At 33.3% G+C, this 26886-nt stretch overlaps 2 protein-coding genes and 1 long non-coding RNA gene across 3 annotated transcripts in view; 2 read left to right on the top strand and 1 right to left on the bottom strand.

Moving 5' to 3' along the window:
• Positions 1–26886, top strand: part of LOC143423257 (uncharacterized) — a 325047-nt gene that overhangs the window by 297445 nt on the left and 716 nt on the right. The gene's annotated exons all lie outside the window — the stretch shown is intronic.
• On the bottom strand, positions 1001–3926 carry LOC143422796 (uncharacterized). Its single transcript, XR_013101759.1, has 2 exons — positions 3790–3926; positions 1001–1526 (listed from the first exon to the last, which is right to left on the bottom strand). It is a non-coding gene; the product is annotated as an uncharacterized LOC143422796 (long non-coding RNA).
• Positions 4112–26141, top strand: LOC143422795 (uncharacterized). Its single transcript, XM_076893720.1, has 3 exons — positions 4112–4553; positions 24622–24949; positions 25484–26141. Exons 2-3 carry the CDS (start codon positions 24637–24639, stop codon positions 25804–25806), a joined length of 636 nt encoding a protein of 211 aa, XP_076749835.1. The 5' UTR covers positions 4112–4553; positions 24622–24636; the 3' UTR covers positions 25807–26141.

Below are 26886 nucleotides of genomic sequence, written 5' to 3'. Positions count from 1 at the left end.
AGATACATAAAAAACGAAGAAGAAACAAGTTTTTACTATCAATGCACATGTACAACTTTAGTCCTTGCATCTTGTTGCCATCCTGCCATTTCTTGTTTTTGCAGTTAAAGAAAAACGACGATGGACATATTAATTGTAGTGAGAACAACAAAAGTTATGACTACAGATGGATATATAATTTAATAATTATAATATCTATGGATAGAAAATTCTAATACGAATTATTTTTTTTTAATAATTGTAGTGTTCTTCAAGGTAGTTTAAATTCACCGATTAGTGAAGTATATAATTTATAGAAAAAGGAATAAGTGGACAAGTAATAATAAGTAATATAAACGTTAGACAAAATTTCATATAAATTAATACTTAATAATATTTTCGGGTACAACATCATTTTTAATGATAATTTGAATTCTTATTTCTCTTGCAGGTATCTCTATATAGAAACAGTTAACAACTTGAGGTACATGCTTAGTACACGAAAAAAGTTAATTCTGTCGTTTCTACAATTGCAGTTTTTAAATAACAACAGCTATATAAATTATAATTGTTTCTCTAATTTTAGAAAGTACAATTTAGAGAAATTAAGTTTTCGCGAGCTGCCATTTCGCTTTTTAAAGTTGACGTTTATAAAATTACTATAATTTAAAATATAGAATTTAAACATTACAATCACAAGCATTTCCACTTGTAATCTGGACACTTCTAACTAGCTTTTACAAGTCACTAAAATACATACTTGTAATTGTATATATATGTAATATACATACATGTTACAAGTCATACAATATAACTATTATATTGAGTTTATAAGGATTCCAACAATAATAATATTAGTTTATTTAATTCAAAATTTTAAGCTTTGGATATATATATATATAGAAAGAGCTGATATGACAATGAAAGCATAATGTTTTCAAATATTTCATACAATAAAAACATTAATGATAACAGTTTATCATAATACTAGTAAACGGTAATAAAGAAACGCAAGTTTATAGCTTCGATAATTTCAGATATTCCATTTCATTTAGAACAAAACTTTTGTATTATTTATATATACGTATAACCTATTAATAAATCACCTATATTGACACTAGATTACGTGGGCTGCGAAACGATTACAAACGTTACACAGACACTGTCTGATCGGCAGCCGCACACATGCGAATATGCACCGAGATTGAATGTGCATGCCGCGTGGAGGCATCGCAAATGACCCTGATTGGTTGCAGATCCACGCGATCTTTGTCGGTAAGGGGGAAAGGGGGAAAGGCATTGTGACGGTCGAAAAAGGTCGGAGGACCAGAAGGGGTTGGGAAGATTGCTGAAGGACGCTCCTTTCAGTCGAGAAACCGATCAGGAGTGGGGAAGTTGGCTACACGTGCGACTTCCTTCCCCTTCTTTCTCTGACCTCCTCTATCTATTCCCTTCCTTATAATCGCGACGCCGATACTTCTCTCTCGCTCGCGAACATACCTTTCTGCACGCACTACCAAATCATTATCGCGACCCCTTCTTTTTGCCTTCCTGAAAAATATTTGAGGAGCAATATTTCTTCGAGACGTTCTTAAAACGCTAATAAACAATTTTATTTTGTAATAAATAAAAATTGAAAACTTTCTAACTAATACTCAACAATTGGTCATCGCAATCTTAAAAGATTGATATTAAAATCATGATAATTTTGAAAATTATTTTATAGATTCATATATCACATTCAACGGAAATAAATTTCCGCCTCAACTGATTAAAGAATTGCACAAACAGTATTGCCGTGAGTAAATAATTAATGATCGTCGGATTGCTCATCATTAAATTAAACAGTTTCAATATATTTTGCCCCTATATGTATGATATCACGTAAAACAGGAGCTTGAAGAGTATATCGGTAATAACGAGGCGTTGGTTAATGATAATTTTAGACAATTTTATTTAAGCATTCTTGTTAGTAAAAATAATGTTTATATAAAGATTGATTCGAAAGGGCTAGTGTCACGTTGAAGTAAAACGGTGTATAAAAATATTGTTACATATTTACGGCGATTTTAGTACAAATTCACTATTATTTCTTATAACTTCACTTGTTCTGCAATTTCAATTACACATGAATATGTAAGTAAATAAAGTATTCTTTTGAATTAATTTAATATCTTATGCGATCATATTTGTCACGAGGACATCAAATATTCCTTTCTTGCAGCAATTTACATTTTTAATGGTACAGAAAATAATTATATCATTATTCACGTATAATTATATAAATATCATTTATACGTAAAAAAGTATTTTCCTCTATAATCATCACTTCTGTATATTCTATTAAATATGTATAAGTGTATCGAGAGAAATTATGATTCTAAAATATTACTTCCTTTCATGAAGTAAACCGCACATTCGAGGAATAAAGTAAAAATTCTTATGTAGTCTAGAACGAGTTGAATGTTCGATTTGTGTCCAAGATAATGCTAGTATATGTATTATAATTAAAAGTAAATTGATTTGACGAAGAGTTCCTATAATTTCTTTTTTGCTGAACGATGTTATAGAATATTCTCATTTGAATAATGTATAGCGTTGGTTACAGATAAATATGCTGTGACGCTATTTCATTACATTGTACGCATAGACATGTGTTAAATACTTAGAACGAATGCGTGTAGTTTTAAATTCCTTTGCAAGAATAAGAGAGCATCGGGTTTCTAAGAATATCTATGTAAATGCAATCTATTACACAAATCTGAATATATGACATAATTGTTCAATATAGAAGAATGAGTACATATTGTATACAGTACAAATATCCAACTATATCGTAAATAATATTTCTCTTTTCGGTTGTCTATTTTGTTCAAAACAATTAGACTACAGTTAATACTGATAAAATTGAATGCTATTGTAATAGAAAACACATACATACAGATGCTGCTATTTTGACATAGATTTTGTATCCAATTTAGAAATTATTTGGCATGTTTTACTAATAATTTTCAGAATTACAAAGAATGATTGAAATTAGGTGTTGAATATAGCTGTTATTAAAATATAATATCTTGTAAAAAGTATATGGTATACCCCTAGCATGTAAACTGCCGTGACGCTGCACTCAAGATAAAATATCAATTGCGTGTATCTACTTGTTAACGAGTCCATAAATTTTAAGCTATTCTTTGTTTTAATGACATATTTTAAAATACAATATAAAGATAAGATTAAGGAGCATGTAATTGAAGTTTTACGTATTTCCTGCCAAGGTAGATATTTGAATACAATTATAATTACAATACTTCGTACAACAGAAATAATGAATGCAATGTTCAGCATTAAAAACTAAAATTATTTATTTTAAGATATATACGTATTTATTATAATTAATGATTATTATTATACGATAAGTTCTGATAATTTATACAAAAGTGATATGCATAAGTGATCATTCATACAAAACAACTGAACAATACGTGATTATTAATAATAAAAAATATTAGTGCACGTATTGATAAACGTAATTAAAAATAGCAGGACATTTATAATAGTTGGCCATTTATAATTGGTTTTCAATATCGATAATAATGTTAAGTACAAAATATAGGATAAATTCATAGAAAATATTTTGATTGTTGCTACGAATAAATTCAGCTTGGGAAATAATCACTAACTTAAAAAATTCCTTGAAAAACATACATTTTTATAGTAACTGATAAATTTCCATTAATAATTCATACAAACAGTTAAGTAACAGTCTTTTTCGCTCTATATATGTACGTGCAGGTTTAAAGAAGTACGTACTAAATTCTTTCTTTCTTTATTTAGGAGTCGATGCCCCTTTCAGCGTGGAAAACCGTTCTAAAGTCGAGGCCTGTGTTTTGACACCACCGGTGCGCGTGGAACGACGAAATTCTATGAAGCACGCGCGTCCCGTTTCGCTTTCCCGCGGAACCTTTTGGAAGATCCCATTCGAAGTGGGGATACACGTGCCGCGGCTTTTGTTATCGTGATTGTCGTAATGTCGAGGCTCGAGGCGCGTGCACGAGGATTGTGCGTCTGCGCATGCGTGACCGTGTTGCTCGTAACCACGAGGGGGGATAACATGGCGGTACTCGATCGCCGTTAGTCGATGTACGGACGCCGGTAGATTTGGATCATCTTGTTGCACTAATCAGTGTGAAACATTGATCTATGACTGAAAAGTTCGCGAGTAAACAGTACTGTTGTTGTTCCATCGTGATATGACTTAATATCTCCTGCCTCGATTCCTGTCCACAAACGATCCGCGAGTGCCGATCGTAAAGTCGTATTTTGCACGCGCTAATTGACGTTTATGGTAGTTTACTTTGACATCGGTACGGAAACGCGCTACAAGAGTCAATTACCGAGGAAGTTCGCGTCAGGAAGAACATTATGAAAATGATATTCTAATCGGTAGTCGTTCAGACAGTTGTAATTCTAAAGTGATTGACAACGAAGAAGAAAGAAGACGGTGACCCAGTCGACCCTTTGAGCCTGCTTTTTGAAAACCTTGGGATCGCGTCGTAAACGTATTCTGCAAGCCGGTGAGTTGCAATATGATATAAAGTATTATCCTTTATCTCATTTTTCTGTCTAAATATATACGTATATATACATGTTTCTTGCGTCAGTAGACAAAAATGTATGTTTCAATGAAATTATGGATGAAACTCGGTATTTCACTAATTCTTAATTGATTCGTGTATTTGGATGAAGTTAGAAAACTTTAAATTATCATGTAATTCATGTATAATAATTAGTATATATATAATTGTATGAACTAAGATGGAGTTTCTGCTGTACTATATAACCAACAAATTTTCTTGAAGCAATATAATTCATTAATTATGTTTCCTTTTACATAAACTATTTAATGATATACGAAATATGACAGAACTAATGAAAGATTGTTTCATCGAATTACATCGTAAAATGCTAATATAACGAAATAGCTAGCTATAGTGATCGAAATTACATTGTTGCAATTGCAATTTGAGTCAAGAATGTGTATAGGTGCAGTGTATGTTCGTTTCCTAAGTGGATACGATCATTGCATCGGTCATATCGTATACTGTACGTAGTTACAGAATCAATGCGGTTCTGACTAAACACAATCTGAGCAAATACAGCATATTGATATCGCCACGTGTATGTATGTGCGGTCTACTTAAACCAGTTTTCTATTGCAAGTAATAATTCTTGGCACGGCAATCATTTACTAATATGTTCGAAAGCATTAAATGTTCAAATCAATTAAATTGATTCAAGTAATTTTGCGACACGCATTTGCTAATGTGTAACTAAATGAAATTATTAATGAGAATAAAAGGGGTCTTCAAACGCTATTCTGTTTGCAATAAATGAATCTTCTTTTTCGGTTATATCGTCTTTTAAGTCCTATAAAGAAGTATACATAAAGGATATCTTTTAGTAATTTGAAAACAAAATTGTTATGTAAAAATGATTCACTCGTATATAAATTTTATTACAAACATAACTTCACATGATTAAATAAGTAATAGTAATCAAAAAAATTTCAATCTAATTGAAATCTATAGATTGTATGATCATTCCAAGTATGTTATTTGGATAAATAATGATAAAGTCGTTTGCAATAATCATATTTGTTGAGAAATTACGCTTTCATACATTCCAGTTACAAATCTACAAGAAATCTGAAATTCTGACGCCGTTTCTACCGAAGATATCGTTAAAAATTGTATCGAAAAGCCGCTCTTAATCCAGGAAAGTTTTAGAACCGGCGGAGATCGTGTTATCGAACAATCGTGCGTTTCTATCGGACCAACAACTTGGTTTAATTGCGCAATCGATCAGCGAACCACACGATTCTGCTCTAAAGTTAAACGCGCGTCGCCTCGATCTCTCGCGACGGGGCACGAGTGTCCTGAAAGGCTAAGCCCACGCTTGATTTCACTTAAATACCTACTTATTTTAGTCCAGACTTGTAAAACGTGCGCCGATATACGTGATCGCACGTGGACGACATTTACACGTGGATGACTACGAGGGCTGGAATGAGTACTTACGGGAAGGTCAACGAGAATTTCAATCCGACGTGTTGTACGGTCTCTTTCTTTCCTGCGCCCAGTTCGTTCCTGAGCGACGTCGTAGATCGCGCAACGCAATAGTATCTACTCGCTCGCTTTTTGGCTTCAGCACGTTTTGTTCGATTCAAGTTTAACGAGTTCAACTGTCAAATTGAAGTTATATCGATGTTATTTTATGGGGTTTCTTCTTATAATTTATTGAGAATTGAATTCGAATACGTAAGATGAAATTGAACGATTCAACTGATATGAACTTAAAAAGTACTTTATACAGGAGCATCGTTACAGATTAATGGGGTGTTATAATTGCATAATAGAATATTTTCCTAAAATAGAAATATCGTAGCACTGATATTTATGTACTGTTATTTTTAGACATAGCATAATATTTGAGTATTGCTTCTGTAATGGCGGACAGTTTAGCAAATGAATTTGTTTCTTTGTTTTCTAATCATTATATGTTAAAGGCTGTAAAGTGAAACTAATTGCAGTTTATTAGATTAGTATAATTAGATAGATTTCCTTCTGCCAAAATGTGATTTAATTAAAGTTTGTATTTTGTAACGCTAATACTTGGGAATTTGAGATTTGAACAAGTCAAGCGGATCTAAATATGTTTGTTTCAATCAACCCTAAACAATATACATGAAATTATTTATTTGTTAATGCGTTCAAGCTTCAAATATATAATATAGTAAGGCTAAACTACATATTTTTTTACTTTTTGTATAAAACGTAAAATCTTTTCTTGCTCTTCTTACGTTCTGTGAATCTATCAAGCATTTTTTTTTTAATTTATAACTCTCTCATTCTCTGTCCCTTTCTCTCTCTCTATTAGCATAATTTGATAACAGTGTTTCATCACTTTATTAATATTTTACGAAGATTAACATCAAAATGGCTCAGTAAATTGTTGAGTTATGCTTTAAACTTATTCCTTAACATTTTATCGAATAAATTATTTCACTAATAATTTCTAACACACCATTACAGTTTATGTTCACAATATAACTCTTTCAGTGGTGCGTAATTTTGATGGGTCGGCATGTGTTTGATACTAATCTCGTCACTGTTATTAACCATTACAATGTATTCTTCATTCAATTATTTATTGTTTGGAGAAATCGAAATTTATAAATCTTGTACGGCATGCTCCGAGTAGGATGCAAATGCACGATCGGTCATGCTACCGGGAACGATAAATAGAAATGTTCAAATTACCCGTTGGTTAATTGTACACTGACAATGTCAAATACGTGGCCACTGCACACTGCAATTGACTCGAACCTCTTTCCACGTGCAATCAAGGCGACGGCGTTCTTAACCAACGGGAAGAGTCTGCTAATGCATCGGAACGGGTTACGCGGCGTTACTTGCGCCAGAACACGTGTAACCCGTGTGACGGTCGTCGAAGCGTGCAGATTTATATGTCACGTCGTTGATCGTGTTACGAGTTGTTTCGTCACAGGCCAATTTATCGATTCAGAACGGGAAAAAGTTATACGGGCCCGGCACGTGTGTTACGCTCATAAGTACACGAATAGTTCTATATTTTGCAGGGTTCCTGATAAATGCCCACGAATGTAGACTAGATGAAAGAGTAAACTATCAACGTCGCTTTTAATAAACAGAATTTTGCACTCGTGCACAATTATACGTTGATTATCAACTGGCCAGCGTTACATAATCGCTTTGTAATTTCTGCAGAACAGTTCTTTTATTATAAAAGAATATTATAATATTCGGCCTTTTTCAATCATTAATTTAACTTCTTTCTTCGTTGGTAATTTTTTTTTTGCTTTTTATTTTCCATCGTGATACTGAAATTGTAACACGTGTATCTTGAGCATTGATATTAGCACTTATCATCGTTGTATTAAGTCATCGGCTGGCGTTGAGTCACTTACTTCTAAAGACACGTGTACGTTACTGTTAATTTACTGGTATAGTATCACGAGGTGAATCGTTTACGTCGGAGTTAGTTTACACAAGACAACCGTAATTAAAGTTAATCCTCGTTATTAGATTTATCGACGAAATCAAGGTTCTGTGAAAAAGTTATACACGAGTTGGATTTATAAAACGCGAAATGTTATAAGTCGTGGCGAAAAATTCTATCGAGTTGGATATTTCCATCGCCGTATAACAACACTTGCATATTTTCCAATTTTAAACTGGCATGCATCCACGCACTTACACATTCTATAGATGCATATTTTTCGTAATACTTTTAATTTTGGTAATGTTATTCTACTTGAAATAGAATTTACACATTAATATTAGAATTTTATAACTTACAAATTGCACGGTCCTGTAATTATAAGAGTAAAGTTGTATTCATGAATATAAATTTTATTTTTTAGTTAAAAAGTCAAAAGTGTTGTTAGAGACAAGAAGCAGGACACAATTTCAACAAGCTAACAATCTAACAATTTTAACACAGTACAAAGAATTCTTTGTTTAATATAGTTCACATGAAATCCTAGTTTCTGAAATCATTTTTCTCGGAAGAGTCTCAAGTTTCTTGTACATGTACGTATATAGTAATAATAGGCAGTTATGATCAGCTATAGAAATATCAATAATGATTTTATCTGAATAACGTAATGCTAGATCGTAAAAAAGACGAAATAACTTAGCGAATTAATATAAATGATTACACAAGGATTACATTACATTATATTAAAGAACTATACGCGAATAGAATATATGGATTGTACTGTTCAATATAAATAACAATAATTGGACTGTTTGGCAAATATGTGACACGAATGAAATCACAGATGTTGAAATGTCAAGAGTTAACTTAAATTCGAGGAAATTGAAAAGTCAATCCGTCATTGTTTCCTTATTTTCCTTCTGTTTTATGTATATACATATATACCAACCCTTTCCTTTCGCCAACATGTAGCAATATGTGCAATCGTGTACACCCACGTGACGCGAGACGTGCGATAGCAATTGTGACCAACGTGAGACAACGTAACCGCTCTGTTGGATATCTCACGCAAAGCCATGCCACGTTCTTTCACTTTAATTTCGTTAAGTGCTTCAAACACGTAACAACTATACTTTCGTATATCCCGGCATCACGTGTACCATCTTGTTACCGGAAATTCGGTCACGTTTAATTTACGTATCCAGTTTTCCTTTTCTTTTTTTCTGCGATCAAGCTCGATTCCCCCTATTTGCCGAACTCGAAGAGTGCATTCTGGGGCTGAGTTCACACGTTTGAAATGACAATTCGTTGCTTGACTTAAGTGACAAATATTTTAAATTCTTTTATATTTTGAATATCATCAAATATATTCTCGTTTGCATTATGAATTTTAGATTAATACGAAGGAAACATTTGTAGACACAGTTCAGGTTAATATCGTGATTTATATGTGTAACTTAGCTCGGTGCGCTTGTCATAGATGCATGAATGACGCAGCTCTTGGGAAAAATTATGCATAATGTCATACGTATGTGAGTGACGTGGCGAGCAATGTGTTATAAGAACAAGTTTCCCGAGGAAAAAGCAATCTGATGTTCCATTAGTATTGCAGTTATATCATTAGACATTTCAAGTTCAGCAGTATTCCTAGTAGGTAGATACGTCAGTCACAGATGCTATTGTAGTGTTACATATGTTACGGAAACACCGATGATACAATATTACACTATTATTATAGAATTAATATTGGATAATGTCTTGATATACATAGGATGTGGATATTGTCCTTGTCAACTTCTTAACATAGAATATGTTGTTATCAAATATCTTCCTACTACAGCATCCGATACAATTGATTGATAAGTCTCTCCCTTTTGCTAGAGGGTGTATTCATCAGTAATACAATTAATATAGTAGAACCTCATTTGAAAGTCTTTAACCTTTCGTGGTAGAATTACGATTAGTAGTAGATTAGGTAAGAGGAATCTGGTTGGAGTTCAGTTTAGCAGGTATTCAGTAAAATTTCTTTGAAATAAGTAGGTTTCAACTGTATTTCAATTCTTTGGTGAAAAAAGGTATAATGGTAGCGAAATACTAGATATGTTTTGTAAAAGGCAATATTTTGTACCCGGAAGAGTTAAACCGTAGAAACTGTACAGAAGATACAGTTAGTTTAGATCACGAAATATGCTGGCATTGTACTACGACTGTCATCACATATGTACGATACGTCAAAGTTACGTTATTTTATAGCATTTCCTTTTCATGATAAAAAATGCTTGAATTCCACTTCTAACAATTAATTTACTTGCAAAAACAGGAACACATTTTTATAAAGCGAATTGCGCGGTTCGTTAATACAAGGTAAATCACAATTAAGTCAGTAAAGAAAGATACGTAGTATTGTGTCATGTTTGATCAGTAAAATTACTGGAATTTGCGTCACTTCAATTTAAGCAATTTAAAAGCACTTTACTATCCTGAGCTTATTATTTTATTTAATTTGAAATATTTTTCTAGACTTTAAACGAAGTTGAGAGATTCATTAAATCTTTTCCTTGTCTTGAAAAATGTGATATGGGGAAACAGCAATGCTGTATGGTATGAGGTTAAAGAAAATTGTTACAAATGCATGCTAATATTTGAAAGTAACATAATAAAAGGAACAAATCTTCCAATGCTAGTTAAACCATAGTATTTCTTAAGCAAAATGATAATTACTATTGCTATTTTGAATGTTGCATTTTAAGTTTTATGGTTAAAGTAATCTTTTCAACATATTCCAAGCTATGTTAGCCGTAAAGATATTACTTATTACTGGCTATATTTAGCGAAACACATTTTTAGTTTGTCAGTTTACATTCGTCTAGTTATTATGTCACACGTATTTTCTATTGCTTTAATACGTTGTCATTATACTGTGACTTTTATATCATTCCAAAAAAGTTGTGGAGTATATATGTCTGATTTATCCCATATAATTCGAAGCGCTAAAGATATTGCATTTCCGAATAACGTACAAATGATTCAATTTCTGCGCCTAAAATAAGTGTTCCGCGCTTGCTGTGCGTACATAGGTACTAGTATTTGTTTAAACATCTGATTTATATATTTAAACTAGATACGCGTATAACTTATATAATATGTTTAAAAATATTTAAATGTTTTTATGCGAGAGTGTATAGCAAGGTCATGAGAGGCTTTGATCTTCTATTTTCAGGAACGTTGCATGTATATAACAAGCTAAAACACGTTTCAAGTATTACAAAGTTCGAACAAGTGTTCCGAGAGGAGCAAATCGTAAAAAGTAACGTTTCTTCAAGGAACTCAGTTTTATGGATCATAATAAAGCAGTTAAGTGTGTTGTTTCTTAGAAATTCATTTCAATTTAAGGGCTAAAGAGTCTGTAATAGTAAAGGCTCAAACAAATCAGTATTGCACTTGTTCTAAAAGAACCACGATTCCTCGTTTCCTTTTGTACGTTTGAAAAGACATAACAAATGAAAAATCTTAATGCCAGATATCTTATCGCTGAAAAAATATTCATCTAAGTATCGATTACGCAATGGCGACGCCCCGTTGGGCTGTGCAAGCTCTTCATTGTAAAATCCTGCCTGAATTGGAAGACATTTATGGCTTTTTTAACAACTGCCTTTGAAACGCTGTTGAATCGAGACAAAAGCAAAAGTATATCGTTGAGCGCCACATGTTCACGCGTGTGTTTCGCTGGCATTATCGAAAATTCTTATCTCAACTTGAGCGCTTATATTTTGCAATGTAATTTCTTTCATTCATGTTACCGCGATTCCACGTGTAGCAGACTGTCGTCAACTGTCGTCACGTATTATCGTACTTAGATTGTCTGTAGCGATTTTTAGTCATGCACATCTTTACATAATATTTCATTGTTAAAATACAGTTTATCTGTATTGGGTCGGAAAACAAGAAACACGATAGATGCGGGTAAAAAATGTTTATTTTTCTTATTAATACCTTGATGAAAATTTTTACGTAATGGGTTAATACGCGCGTGTTTCGTGTCTTGAAATTATTGCTGTTATTAAAAGTCAGTAGATTTGATGGGATTTTGCAAATATTTTTTGTATTATGCGGCAGGTATTTTGAACTTTTAAATTTAGATGGAATAATTAAAGTCGTTTAAAAAGAATAAAAAGGTGCAAAGTTTCTATTTCGAGTAAAAATTGTTAGGGGTATAGAGTGGTCCCACCGTCAACTTTTAAATCCTCGTCGTGATCAAAGTATGCATTATGCATCACTGCTTTTTTTTCACGCTCATATTCCCCCATCGAGGAGCAAAAGTAAGGATGAAAAAGGATGAAAGGAAGTGCGTGCAAAAATAGTTATGACGATAGAACAGCAGTAAGTGTGGGTGGCCCGTGAAAGAGGACGAGCGAGAAGAGAATAAGATCGTTGATTGCAGACTGCAAGGTTCTGTTTCAACCTAGTAATGGGGACGAGCTAATTGAGAGAGAAAAAAGCCTTATTAAGACAGTTAATTTAAACGACATAAAATTTTGCAAATGTACAAATATAACAAATTACATGCTTTCGGTACATAAAAACTTTAATAACAAAATTAGACTCTAGCTAGAAACATTCGATTAGTATTCCAGCCTCTCAAATTTTATATATTCAAGAAATTATAAATAACATACATCTCGGATTATACATAATATACAATATTTCAATTACATCAATTACTGACATAAATTATCCAAACATATAATAAGTTAACATTCAAAACTCCAATTCAGTTGATTTCCATCTTAATATAATTCTCCGAATATTATGTTTGTTTCGATACGGTTGTTTGTTAGAAAAAAATCTTGGCGATCGTTGAGATTCGTTTGAGGAGTAAGTTTGTTCGTTTACTCGAAGTCAGAAGCGGTCGAGTAGCCGTCGCTACTCGAGGGAAACGTTGCCAGACGGTAGAGTCGGTACCTCCTGGGGGGAAACGAGGGGACATCGTACGCATCCCCCACCGGTACATCACCGAAAAGCACTGCGTGAGGACGCACAAGCGAGGTCGTCGAACCCGGCAGCGGTGGCCACGTGTATCCACGAGAATATCCCATCCTTTTACTGCAAAGGGCGCGTGTAGTATGAGAGACGATCTTCAGCCAGTGCGGGTCACATGGTGGGGATAGTACGCACCCATTGGCGAGCGACCAAGACGCTCGATAGGGTGGGAAAGGCTGCACGTGGCTGTACTTGAACGTAGAAATCGCAGAATGCAGCGATCTGCAATTCATTAGTCCCTCGTATTTAATGAAATGACATTTTGTAGATCATACCGTTATGGAACGTAAGGAAATTTATGATACTTTTCAGGGCAAATAACTGAACAGAACACATCGTAAATAACTTAAGTTTCAAGCATCGTACACAAGTTATATTGAGTCTAAATGTATATACCATATTTTCTGCGCAAAAAATTTACTAGGGTAGAGCATTTGATTTAAAAACAGTAAATGTATGAAAAATAGCTTCGATTTCTTATTGCAATTGAGAAATAGCATTATTCTATTGAAACTATTATAATTACAATTAAAAACGATAAAATTATTTTTAATTTACATGATTATTTGCGTAGAAGTTTGAGCCTATGGAGTAAATGCTTCAAGTAGGTTAGTAGAATATTCATTCCAAATGAGATTCTCAAATATTATCGCGTATGTACGCATTTTTCTCAATGTACATTCTTTTTTACACATTTCTCTTTATTTTCTTTTTGCCATTATATCTCATTTCATGGAAACATTACTTATATTGACATCGATGACCTACATACATATTCGATGAACGTATTAAGTACGTCTAATGATAATGTTTAAACGAACTCACGTGGACCTGATTATTTGCGTTACATTTACTAAACTCTCCTATCTCGGTTTAACGTCTATACCACGATTTCAAAATATTTTGTTCTGGCTAAATCTGTCTTTCCGTCAGCAACAAGACGAAATTAATTTGTCATTTTGGAGAGATAAAGTAATTTCGTTCGTTGCAACTTTGTGACAAAAAGGCTAGTACTTTAGTTTTGAAGAAACTTTCCTCGCCTAAATCTACTGTAAATGTAGTAACATTTTCTTAGAAACATGTCAACTTTGAAACAACTCGGAAACTGTGTCGTAATATTTTGCCAACTATATTTAGTATCCGCACATAAAATTTAAATAGTGCAAGGTATGACGACAAACGGAGGAACAGGAAACTTTGTTTCATCCTTAGAATAACTTGGGAACAATATTTTGTAACCATGTATAAAATCGAAATGAGAATGTAAGATGAGATGGGAAGTGGAGAAAGTAAATTGAGTTGGTGCCAGTTGCAATTTGCGCAACATATGCATATATTTATTTTATGTAGCAGACTTAAAATATAGATGGAGATATTACTAGAGGAAAATCTTTTTGAAAGAATATTCTTATTAGGGGGCAGTTTAGTAATTTATCTAAAATTAGAAGACGGAAATGGCTTTCGAAATTTTGTAAGCGTGACTACCTCAGATTAATCTTAATATGAACTCAGTGGTCAACATGTTATTTCATTGCAGTCTAGAGATTAACCAACTTCCTGAATGGTAAAGAGATATCCGCATGTTTCGAAATACGTTCATTCCTGCAAACATCGTTTCACGTTTTTCATTCCGAATGAGAACTAAAAAAGACAAAATTTAGTTCTGAGACAACTTTGAAGCAAATTCAGTAGTTTGCTGAGACTCAAACGAAACTACGTTTGAAAGCTATTTTATTTTGTTTTCAGTTTTTAAGTGCGTACTAAATAGACATTAGTATAAGATCAAAGGTGACTAATTTAGTCGCACGATTTAATGGCAATAAAAGGGAAGCACTAACTTTCGTAATTTCTAATGAATAATTTAATCAACTGCATGAATACCTTTCAATATTTTGTCATCGAATCAATTTAAACAATTCTACATTCAGTAGCCATTATTAATTTTGGAGAAAATAATTATTTGTAAATATTATAGATTTGTAATTACTGATTAATTTGTCACAGCTAGTATCAGCTTTAAAAATAATATATTGGTAAAGCAACAGGTTTATTATACAGCTTTAAACAGCTATTTAATTTTTCCACTGTCAATTAATTGCAGAATAATTTGATCTCTATATCGCCATTAATTACGAACATTGATAAAAAGAATAAAATATGGTATTTCTCTCTGACAAACAGATGTAATAGTTAAATACATATATAAATGTAAGTTAAAGACGAAAGTCTCACTTTATAATTTCATAGAGCTTTTCCAGGAAATAGGAATTCTTATTTGAGAAAGGAAATACGTTTGCTGAAGGCATTCATGGATTCTTTAAGAGCAGTATTCAAGGAACTTTATTATTTTCTTACGAGAATCCTTTCCAACAAGTGCAGACAAGTGCAGAAACTACCGCAGAGAATGTTTTTATCTCGACACGAATGTGGTTTTAATAAAAGCGTTCTAAAAGTGTAACGATTAAAAATTGATTGTGTTTAATTTTTTAATAAATGCGAAAAACGTAAGCAATATTTAAAGAAATTAATATTAATATTAATATTTGTCCACTCTTTCGTGTGACAATTCTTTCAGTTAGCAGTTAAAGAATAAATTAAAAATTCTAAACGAAATATAATATATGTACAAATAAATTTCTAGGTAAACGTATGCAAAACTCTTTAGCAGAAAAGAAAATTAAATATCATGAAAAATGTACGAGTATAGTTCTAGAGAGACGAGCAATGTTCTATCTAACAGACGTTGTTCCTTTATATTCAAGAAAAAAGAGTGAATCGGACAGTACGACTGTTGAAAATTAGGCTCGCATTTAGAATTCTGCGTGCAAATTGTCGAGTCTCGGTGACACGGTCATTTGGGAGGTGATAAATTTCGAATGTATCTCATGTAAGATCTCGGACAGCTCGCGAAACGATAATATACGATCGATAATGCTGTCACGCGGGCAATCTAGTCATTCTTATGAGATTCTGATATCGACAGCATGTGCATGCCTGAACAGAATAATAAGATTCCACTTCTTTAACCGTTCGACACGTGGTACGTAAAACGATGCGCATGTGTTACGGAATATTGCATGAGACGTTCCTTTAAACGTTGATTGAATAAGTTAACTGACGATCAAGTAGTCGCAGAAACATTAATAGTTATTTATTTTACGCAATAATGGAATCATTTAGAGTAGAAAGTAGCAATTTTGATATTAATAAGTTTTATTTTTAGTTTCAATATCAAGAAAAAGGGAACTAGCAAAAATTTTTATTTCTCATTTTATTTATATAAAAAGAAAAAACGGTATCATAGAGTTTCGTAATTAAGGATTCAGAATGATTATAAAAATCCTGCCTTTAGGCCCTTTACCCTACTTTAGCATATTTCACAACTTGAACAAAACATTTTTAGAAATTTGTAAATATTATATGGGACACATTTTTATGTTTAAACATTCACCGTACGGTGAATACGGTTTGTTTACCGCGATCAATGAAAAACACGAATCAATCACAGAGCGATCGATCTGCGGTGATCTCCTGTGTGATTTGCCTTTGTTTTTCGTTAATAAATGAAAAGGAACAAAGAAAAGGACAGCTTAGAATCACCTCAGGAAGTGTCTAAAACTATTGGAACATTCTATATATACGTACTATGATAATATAGTGTGGAAATATCGTGATCGTTCAGAAATTGCGTTCCACGTGTACCGCTCGGAACGGCTGTGAATGGGCACAACGATAAATATAACCATGCCGCTGAATTGTAAGTTCAGCTTGTGTGTCGGTGAAATTTTTCTGAACCAACGCAACATACTCGTCAGACTTCTGTCCGTAACACAGGAGCCATGATCCGGTTTCAATCAGTCGGAAACAAAAATCCGAGCGAGCGTGATTGATTCACGGCTTTCAGACAGGTTTTTATTGCGAGCCTCGTCCTCGATGAATCAGAATTCGTCAAGAAGTTTGAACGAGCTATTTCAGAATCGACCGCACTCGTGGCTTATTATGCACACGATCCATTGTATTTATTTTATTTATCAGCTTTCCATGGAAATGTTACTGGTATGCCAAATTAAATCACCTATCGTGTAATTATGCGATTTCCATTTCAATCTACGTTAATTTTAAAGATTAAAAATACATTTTGTCTCTTGCTATTTTTAATAATATTTTGTGGAATTTTCTTATATCATTAGGAAATAATCAAATTAGTATGCTAGGGATAGTGGATAAGTGGGATAAGTGGAATTCAGAAGCGTTGATTTATTCACGCTCACATATAATATTGCAACAGAAGTCATAATTACTGATCGTTTTTACGATTTTAATTAATACAGATTACAGAAATTTTTTCCTGTTTATGATTCTGCAAATTGATGTAAACTAGTTTTTTTCTAAACTTTTCTTGCTGACGATGTACGAGTAAATTCTATTTCTTAGATAGTTATTATTTCACAATCATTATTTTCCATATTTATCATACATGTTATAATACTTTTTAATCGCGACTTTAGTTCCACTCTTAGTTCAATTGAAAGAAATTGGAAATATCAATGAGATTTTATTGAATAAAAGAATAGCAGAATAATATATTCGGTAGAGGTTTATTATTTCACATTCTTTTTTTAAACATATTTATTTCTCCTTTAATTTCAAGAGGTAAAAACATTCCTTTTTCATTCCGTTCTTTAAGATTTGTTCTTTCTTTATCACGATCACGAAAGTGAACCGGAACACATATTTCTGATGTGATAAATTGACTCTTCCTTTACCAGAGGATTTTTAGATGCGCACGTGCGAAAGTGGCGTAAATTTTTAACCGCGACATAGAAATTCAACACACCACGTTGACTCACAGCAGATTCTTGGAAAACTGCCGTAAAGTTCGAGTATGACACGTGCAGTTGTAAATATAGCGATATCGATGTTACACGTGTACCCTTCTGCGCCAAAGGCCTTCTACACCCCCCTAGTTTTGCACTGGCAACAACTTCCTATGCAGTTGCATTACATTATCAAACAATTTCACTTTTCCTATCTAACTTTTATCGCGGATGGCACGCACACACACATAACTCATCCTTTTATAACCACGTTCATTTATCTGCGTACTCGTCGATTTTGCTGTTCTTGAAAATGTAGTTCAATCACGCGATTATAGTTATGTCTATATTATATTTCGATAGACATATCCAATAATATAAGTGATATTAATATCTTACATGTATATTGTTAAAAATAACACGATTTCTTCATTTGTGAAGAGAATTAAACAATTTCTAAAAGAATATAGTACAGTCAAAAGGCCAAGCAAAACTAGTTAAATTATGCCTACACGTAATTTACATTTTTGCTGTTACGTATCGCACGATACTTCTAGAAAAAAAAGATGTCTATCCAGTAGCTTATATCTCATTTTGATTCACACGACGAGAAGACGGATTAATATGCCAAAGCAGATAAAATTTAATGGTACGGGGAAACGACTTGGCGAATTACTATCTTGTCAGTTCTACTGCTCGACTCACTCGTTTACTTTACTACTCGCTTGAGCAACTGTTCACACCAATCGGGTTGGCATGCTTTCCTCCATTCGCATCTTTGCATGTCCGTTTTATAATAGGCCATTCATTGTTATAGCAGACTGAATAACAGGACAAATGTGGACTAGACATACGAGGCGTTGATTTAACCATTTTCACACCTTTGTCGAGTGTGACTCGATATCAGTAAACAAAAAAATGCATATTAAAATATCTTTGAGGCTACGAATGCGAGAAACAGCTCCATTCGCACGGGCAGAATTTTGCACGAGCTCTCTATTACGCTAAAGGGTTGTGATCGTTATCGCGACAAAAATAATTTTGCAAAAGTATGCAGATTGCGAAAGTGACGAACGCGACGTTCCACGGGAATCGTACTGTTGGTGAAACGCGGTAGACGAGCCGAAAATTCGGCACGTGTGCCCTTATTGAAGGCCACCCAGTTCCCTCGCCGTTTTTCTCTCGCTCTTTACCCCTCTTCTCTTCGCCCGTGCCACTCTCACCCCACGAATGCAACCCCTCTGCAATCCGCCGCGGAGCTGGCTCCCGGTTGGCCTTCATTCGCACAGGGAAGTTGCCGCTAACGGGGATGTCTGTATTGTAGAACCACCACTTTCGCTTGCTCAGGCGCCAAATACACGAACGCACGGCTGACACCTACGATATATCACGACTGGCACCCCTTCTGAATTATCGTGGCATATTCGTCACGAGTGAAAATTACCGTTAGACTTCCTTTTATACCGTACGTCACGTGCATTGCCGGGTTACGCTTATAAGGGTGTTCCCATTTGGGGGAATCAGAAAATCGATTTTTCTTTGATTGTATTTTCGAGAAGTACACTTTGAAAACGTTCTCGCAAAATTGTACGCTTCAATCCATTGAAATGATACAAGTATGACGGTCCGTATCGACATCAGTGCGATACAGCAATGCGAAATTACCAGACGGAGTGTAGTTTCTTGTAATTCATGGAGAGATATAATTTTTTTATGAGATGGAAAGGTATTTGTTTTGTATAGCAGTGTGAGTTATTACAAGATAACAGTTTAGTTCGTGATTAAAGATATCTACATATATATATCTTTCATGTAGATATATGTGCTGAAAGGGGATGCAAAACTCTATACGCGTTTTTATTAGAACTTTTTACCAGAAAAGTATCTTAGATTTCGAGAAGTTTAGAGAATCACAAAGTTTCAGATTCAAGTTTTGAGAAAAATCAAGTTTTGCGGCATCTCTAATTTTAACATGTTCAAAACCAGAAAGTTGTTCACAAATTATGCTATGGAATGAAGCTTGGTCAAACAAACTTTTGATATTTAGTATAAACTTTGAAATATTTTCCCAAAATATGTTTTTCACAGTTTCGAAACAAATCAGAAGCTGTTTTAAAAAATATTTATATATTAGAAGCAATAGTTTGCGGTTGTATATAAAATTTAAAGTAATGTAACGTAGAGTGATAAACAAAAATAGTATGCGACTGGTGGTAGTTGAAGTTTGTACAGAATATGTTCTTCCTGACTAGCGAACAGAAAAAAAATCGAGATGTTCCTTGAAGTTTTCTAGACGAAATCTTGTTTTTATCACGATGCCAGTTTAATGGCAGATCTAAAATTAGAAGATGGAAGTAGGTTTCCTACATTTCGCAAGAATGATTTCCTTGGATTAATTTCGATGTTAACTCAGAACTCAATATGTTATTCTATTACGTCAATATGTTATTAGTCTACAGACTCCTCAAAAATAAAGAATTGTCAGTGTGTTACAAAATATGTCTACAAACTTAGTTACACATCTTTCATTCTCCAAGCAAAAAGCAAAACTTGTTTAATTTCCAAAACGCATAGTATATTATTAAATTAAAATTGTGAGAATTTCAAACATAAAGTAAATAGACAAAAAGTATAAATGTATGTATGTTTACGCTTTACGTTAAGGAAAATAATGTAAAATATTCACTTCACATTAAAAAAGATAATTTTATGATGTTTTATGACCAATAAATAGTGAAATATGCTATTACGGTTAAACTTTATCTAAATTGATACAAATTCAAAGATAAATATGTGGAATTTACGATTCTTTGAACATGTGTTCGCCTTTCTTTTACTTAATTAACTTGCTGCTTTGAATATTTCTTTAAATTTAAGTTTTACGCACGTATAGAAAATTGGTTGAAAACAAAGTTTTATTATTTAGATTTTTTTTTAAATGTTCTAAGATATTATTAAAATATAATTTTATTCTAAATAACGTGTGCTTATTATAGATTATTACGGAAGCGAAACGGAAAATGCACTTGGTTATTTTATTCTCCAATGGAATGGCTCACATTTCAAAATATTCTGTAATATTCTTTTCGTTTAAAGTAAACCATTTCACTTTATCCTATCGCTGAATAGAGAAATACAGAGTATAACTGATGAGAAAATCTATTTTAAGAAAATTTTCTGAATGACCAACGCTTTTTCTATATTTTTCTTTCCACTCAAACGTTATGCCACAATTCGCTATAACAATTATTCACCGCTTTTAATTTATTTAATAGTTTGTTTGGCACCGAGAATAAATGACATGAATCTGTGGAGTCGTTCATTCATTTCTTGGAGCACGCCATTCATACATGTATAACATACCGAAATGTTTGTATTTTCAACATAATCCATTCACCCTCTGAATTTCTCATTTTTTGATTCGTTAATTATTCATCCATTGTGCATCAGACAAATTGTTGGTAACATCAGGCTATCCCTGTCCTCTTGTAGCGGCTATCAGTATTGTTTCATGGTCGCACGTGGTGCGACGAAATCCGAGGTCAAAGCAGCCGGGGTAACCGGTCGAGGGGAGACGAGAAGTCGTGCCGAGGCTCTATTGCTTTATTTCGGTGCAGGCACGTGCACCGACGTTCACAGTAATCAGGTCATCGCCTGCATCGATCGCGTCGCCAAACGGTACGAGTGCACACGTGTAATTCATAGAGGGACCATGCTATACGTATTGTTCCCACCCTAGAACCTTTGATCCTGAGTGGTCGACCGCGACAAATTATTCAAAAAAATTTTCTTTCTCTTTTATAAGTTTATTTTAACCAGCGCAACACACGTTTTTCAATCGTCAAATTTTTACTACGAATTATTTATTTCTGCTTGCCATCTAATATATAATCAAAAGATCAAATACTGGGGATACCCGTTTTACTAGAAAAAATGCATATACATGCATATGCATTCTAATGAAATTTATTGGGACTTATGCTTAAAGTATGTACTCTCTCTTTCTCTTTTCTTCTTTTCTCTCTCCCTCGTTATTAATAAATATATATGATATAAAATTTAAATTTATGAAGATAAAAATATATTTCTTTATTAAATTATGAATTAAAGTGAAATCCAATAACACAAAACGAAATTACTAATAATATAAATAAAATTATTATACTTTGTATAAAGGAATAATTTATTGTACTCTTATTTATCATTGTCAATACATTTAACACGTAATCTTTAACTACAGGAAAGTAAATTTTAATTGCGACGCCATAAAGTCGCATACAAACTAGATATGTATATCAGTTTCGTCTGAAAATTGCACGGACAAATAGTTTTGCGATCCAAACCTACATTAAATTCTATCTAATCTTTTTTTTTCTCACATTTATTATAATGCTTTTAACCTAAAAGTAATTTACTGGAAATTGGAGAAATACATTTACTATCGTGAGGACTTAAAGTTGCGTCAACTAAAAGTAATAGCAAAATGATAACGTTAACATGCTTCACATTTTATCACGCTTAGATGGCATTTTTTTTTTAAAACATTTCACGTACCTTCTACACGCTACAAATATAGTTGCCTCATATATGTATATACATGGAGCATTGCCGCAGGTGCGCACGTGCCTCTTCTGGTCAAGGTGCAAGACACCGGCTCGTGCCGATATTATTAGACATTTATAACAAGTGAAAGTCTCGTCTCCTTTGGTCTTTCGTATATAAATAATTCTCTGATCACAAAGTGAAACGATGTTTCCGTACCGACGATCAACTTGCCAGTAAAAGTATTCCTCGTGTTATCTTGAGACGATTTTGGAGCGTCGTGTTATTATATTGACCTCTGCAAAATTTAATAAAAAAAAAATATCTATCTTTGTCTGTTTTAATCTGATGCAATTGAACATGTGATGACTGTGATTTAACACGGCTCTTATATAAAATTACGTTTCAATTTGCACGTCAATCGTCGCTTTTAAAGGGAAGATAGATGAGAATTGTGTTTCATTAATGACACTATCAATTAAATTTGTCGATGGAAAGAGTAATTTCAGTTGAATAATTGAAGCACATTTTTGCACATTGAGCTATGCCTTGGTAAATGAGAATTCAAATCATTGCTTCATATTATAGATTATAAATTTAATATTTTATGTTATGACTTTTTATTCATACGCATGCATATATTTAGAAATTATCTAATTTATTTCTAAAGTTAGATTTAACGACCAAATATGATACATATTTAATAATGTAGATCCATTGTATATATAATTTTTAATTTCACAAATTTAAATGGAATTTAAAATTATGATAGAGCTTATTGACGCGATGTTATCGTACAAATCACACAAATCAATCGTCAATATAAAGCACTTTCGCTTAGCAAAGCGCATCGTGAATGCATGCAATGTGGGTCATCGATTGTTCGTTCGTCAAATTACGCAGATGGTTGGTATCATTACTACATATCGCTGACAGAGCACAATTACCCCGGTCGATATACTCTACTTACTTGTATAACGTACAAGCACGATTAACGGAAACCTGGAAACCAACATTTTCATGAATGAATTCAACACAGCGAGTGCCCATACATAACGTCAGTTTGACGGGCCAACTAATGCTTAATTAAATAAACGTAAACTACGTTCATCACCAACGTATCATTAACATAAAACTACTTGTCTATAGCAGATCATTACAGCTTTATCTATATAATGATCAACTTTGGAAAAGAAATAACTTGATCATAATTCTAGATACACATTTTAAAAATTATTTTCATGATTTTGGTGGACATATTCAATATTGTACAGTGCACAATGAATGCAGAATGTTACAATAATTAATTGCAGATTCAATTGAGGTAATATAATTAAGCTATCTATTTAGAGGAAAATGAGTATGTATTTGTATTTATAATGCATACTCAAACTTTGCACCCCCCGATCTTCACAGGGCACCTGCATTGTCTGAATCATAATCATCTAAACTCCACTAAAGACTATCAGGCAAAGTTGTTCTTAATCAAACTAGCACGTCTAAACAATCAAATCTGCACGTACTGTCTTAAAAATATTTTTCCTTGTAGCTTATATTCTAATGTAAATATTACTTTCACTCAGTTCTGAAATATTCGTCACCCACACCACATTCACAGGTCATTCACCCTGGTATACAGTTTACGACACGTGTACCACTCGATCACATGCGATAATGTAAATTATAATGATTCGTATGATAAGGGATTTTAGTTTCTTTTAAGAACAAATACAACGGTTATAATAGTGCTTTTTCGATAAAAATACATTTTCAAATACTGTCTTCCGATAAACACGAAGAGCCATGTACGCAGATAATAGTGGCTCTGATCAAAGCAGGCACGATACATATCTATTATCCGGTGAAACTCAGGAATCTAATAGAAATTTTATTATTTACTAATGTTTCTAATGTCTTAATTTTAATTCACCTTTTTCTTCGAGTTTCAATCATATTACAGAAATCAGTAGACCGTAATTTTATATATACTACTAAACAAATACTAACACAATAATTTTCTGCTATAAATACATTCTATACGTATTACTAAAAATGTGTAATTTATAGATTATTGAATTATATTTAAAAAGATATGATTTCCAATATTTTATTTCAAGACGTACACGCAATTTTGTGTCTACTCCCGAAGTACATTTGTATTCGGTGAGACCAGAAATTAAACTTTGCATTCTCTTTCTGATTGCAGAATTTTTCTCACAAAATGGCTCCGACCATTTACCTGTCGGAGTTATCAGCTGTAAGAAAACCCATAATCCCGTGCTCGCGACGAAGACAAAGAGTTCATAATGGGGCGGTAGCGAAGCAACAGAGGGTACAAATCAGGCGACTGGAAACGAACGCGTCTTCCCCCGACGAAGCGTCTCTGACGCCACCGGAAAGCCCGCGTTGGGAACCAGAATGTCCGACTGACTCGTACGCCCCGACTATTGTCAGTTCTTCCTCCCCAAACGTTTCTGCTAGAGTTCCGGTGGACATAAAAGAACACTGGAAGGTGTTCCTGGCCAGACGGAAAGGTGTGGTTTTTTTCGGTAATTAAATAGATGAGCTTCGATGCACAACGATGAATAGAAGTGGAAGTACAGTTTATTGGAAAAACATATTGAGTTTACTTCGTTGTGAAGTTATTTGAATACTATATAATATTATCTTTGTATGAAATTACGTAGTATTAATTAAGACCAATAATTGTTCAAATACTTTTCTATAAATTTTGAACTTATAAGATACGGAGATTTGGAGTTGTACTACTAATTTCATTACTAATTCGAATTTAATTTCATTGCCATGAATTTATAATTCATATGATACACCTATAATGTCTTCATATCGTTTATATTAATATAAAAGCAGAAACAAATTAGAGACAAGTATATCAAATACAAATAAATAGTATTTGATTAATTGCTGTTTATAAATTCCTGTTATAAATTCAATCTCTTCCCTACCATGGAAACAATACAAAACTGAATCGTATCTTTTATAATTATCAAAGAATTATCCAAACTATAAACTATATAGTCTAAAAAGTACTGTGATATACTTCACAGGTCTTCTAGACATTGTTATACGCACGATGGCTCTTGTTCGGCGAAACAACATCCTTCAAGAAAGAGTGAATGCCCTAAGGGCGGAGACTCGAGACTTCCTTCATTCAGTGTTGAACAATCCCGAAAACAAGTGCATACAACAGAAACTGGACGCGGTGGACTGCGACGCGGAAACAGACGTGTCCTCCTCAACGGAGAAACAAGTCCAGAGAGCGCCGCTCCTATCCACGTCGGACTTGAGGAATTTCTCGTCGAACGATGTTACGTCAACGTGCGATAGCAGCGAGAACGACTCAGAACAATCATCCGACGATGACTCGTAATGCTTGAAAACCGTGCAAAAGGGAAAGAGGTAAATTCGAAAGTGAAATCGAACAGAACGAGACGTCGATTAGTTTTATATAGTCGCTTTGATTATATTATATGTACAGAGTATTTCCGAGGTCATGGTACGATCAGGGAGAGAATAATTAATTCCTTACGCGTAATTAATTCTCCATGAATGTTTGATTGTTCGTGGAATTTCAAATACGAATGCTCGTTAGGTACGCATAGGAAACGCACTGTATAGGAATCGAACGATGACGTGATCACTTCTTGATTGATCGAAATGGAATAGAAGTTTTACAGACTGTGGTAAAAGGGCATTGGAAGATTAGTTGAATTATTTTAATTAGTTCGTACGTAAAATGTACGAAATCGAAATTAGTAACGAAGATCTCTTAATAAAAAATTAGTAAGATACGTGTGTGCAATTTCACCATGCTAATTTTTTACAAAAAATTTGTCGTCAAAATGAGCAATTGCAATTTTACATTGTAAATATCAGTTTGACAGTAAAAGTTTGGAATGTAAGCCATTCGTTGATCAAGAAGAGATTACACAATACTGTGCATACAATGTATATTAGAATGAAATCACAAGAAATTATTCTATTAGATACAAATTAACGAATTTTCAGGACTTTCGACTTCTTTTTTTTTTTCTTTAAAGCGAATCACTGTATAATTTGTAAACTGGACATCTTTTAATTCCTACTCAGTAGTCTTAGAAAGACTCATACTATCAATGAAAACTATACATTTCTTTATTATTCATTTTTACATTTTTCCTTATATATCTTGAAATAATTGACCGTAAATTTACTTTAGTATTTCCAGTAATGATGAAAAAAAAATCGATAGCTACTTAGAGAATTGTAAAAAGTATACTCGTCAGACTGCATTCGAACGATTCTCAGAAAAAAACTATATACATGGAACGAGTACTTTTTGCAAATTGAAAAATCGTACCGCTAGTAAATCGACATAAGATGTATCTTCTATCGTATTACAACATAAAGTTGTTACAATTAACTGACACAATAATTAAATGTTAACAATATCTATGCTCCAGTGAAGACG

Source organism: Xylocopa sonorina, chromosome 4, assembly GCF_050948175.1.
Source record: "Xylocopa sonorina isolate GNS202 chromosome 4, iyXylSono1_principal, whole genome shotgun sequence".
Lineage (NCBI taxonomy): Eukaryota > Metazoa > Arthropoda > Insecta > Hymenoptera > Apidae > Xylocopa > Xylocopa sonorina.
This window is presented reverse-complemented; position numbering and strand designations above follow the sequence as displayed.

Coding starts and splice junctions, on each gene's coding strand:
- LOC143422795 (XM_076893720.1), top strand. CDS start 24,637: ATGGCTCCGACCATTTACCTGTCGGAGTTATCAGCTGTAAGAAAACCC. Junction 24,950..25,483: donor GTTCCTGGCCAGACGGAAAG/GTGTGGTTTTTT, acceptor TATACTTCACAG/GTCTTCTAGACATTGTTATA.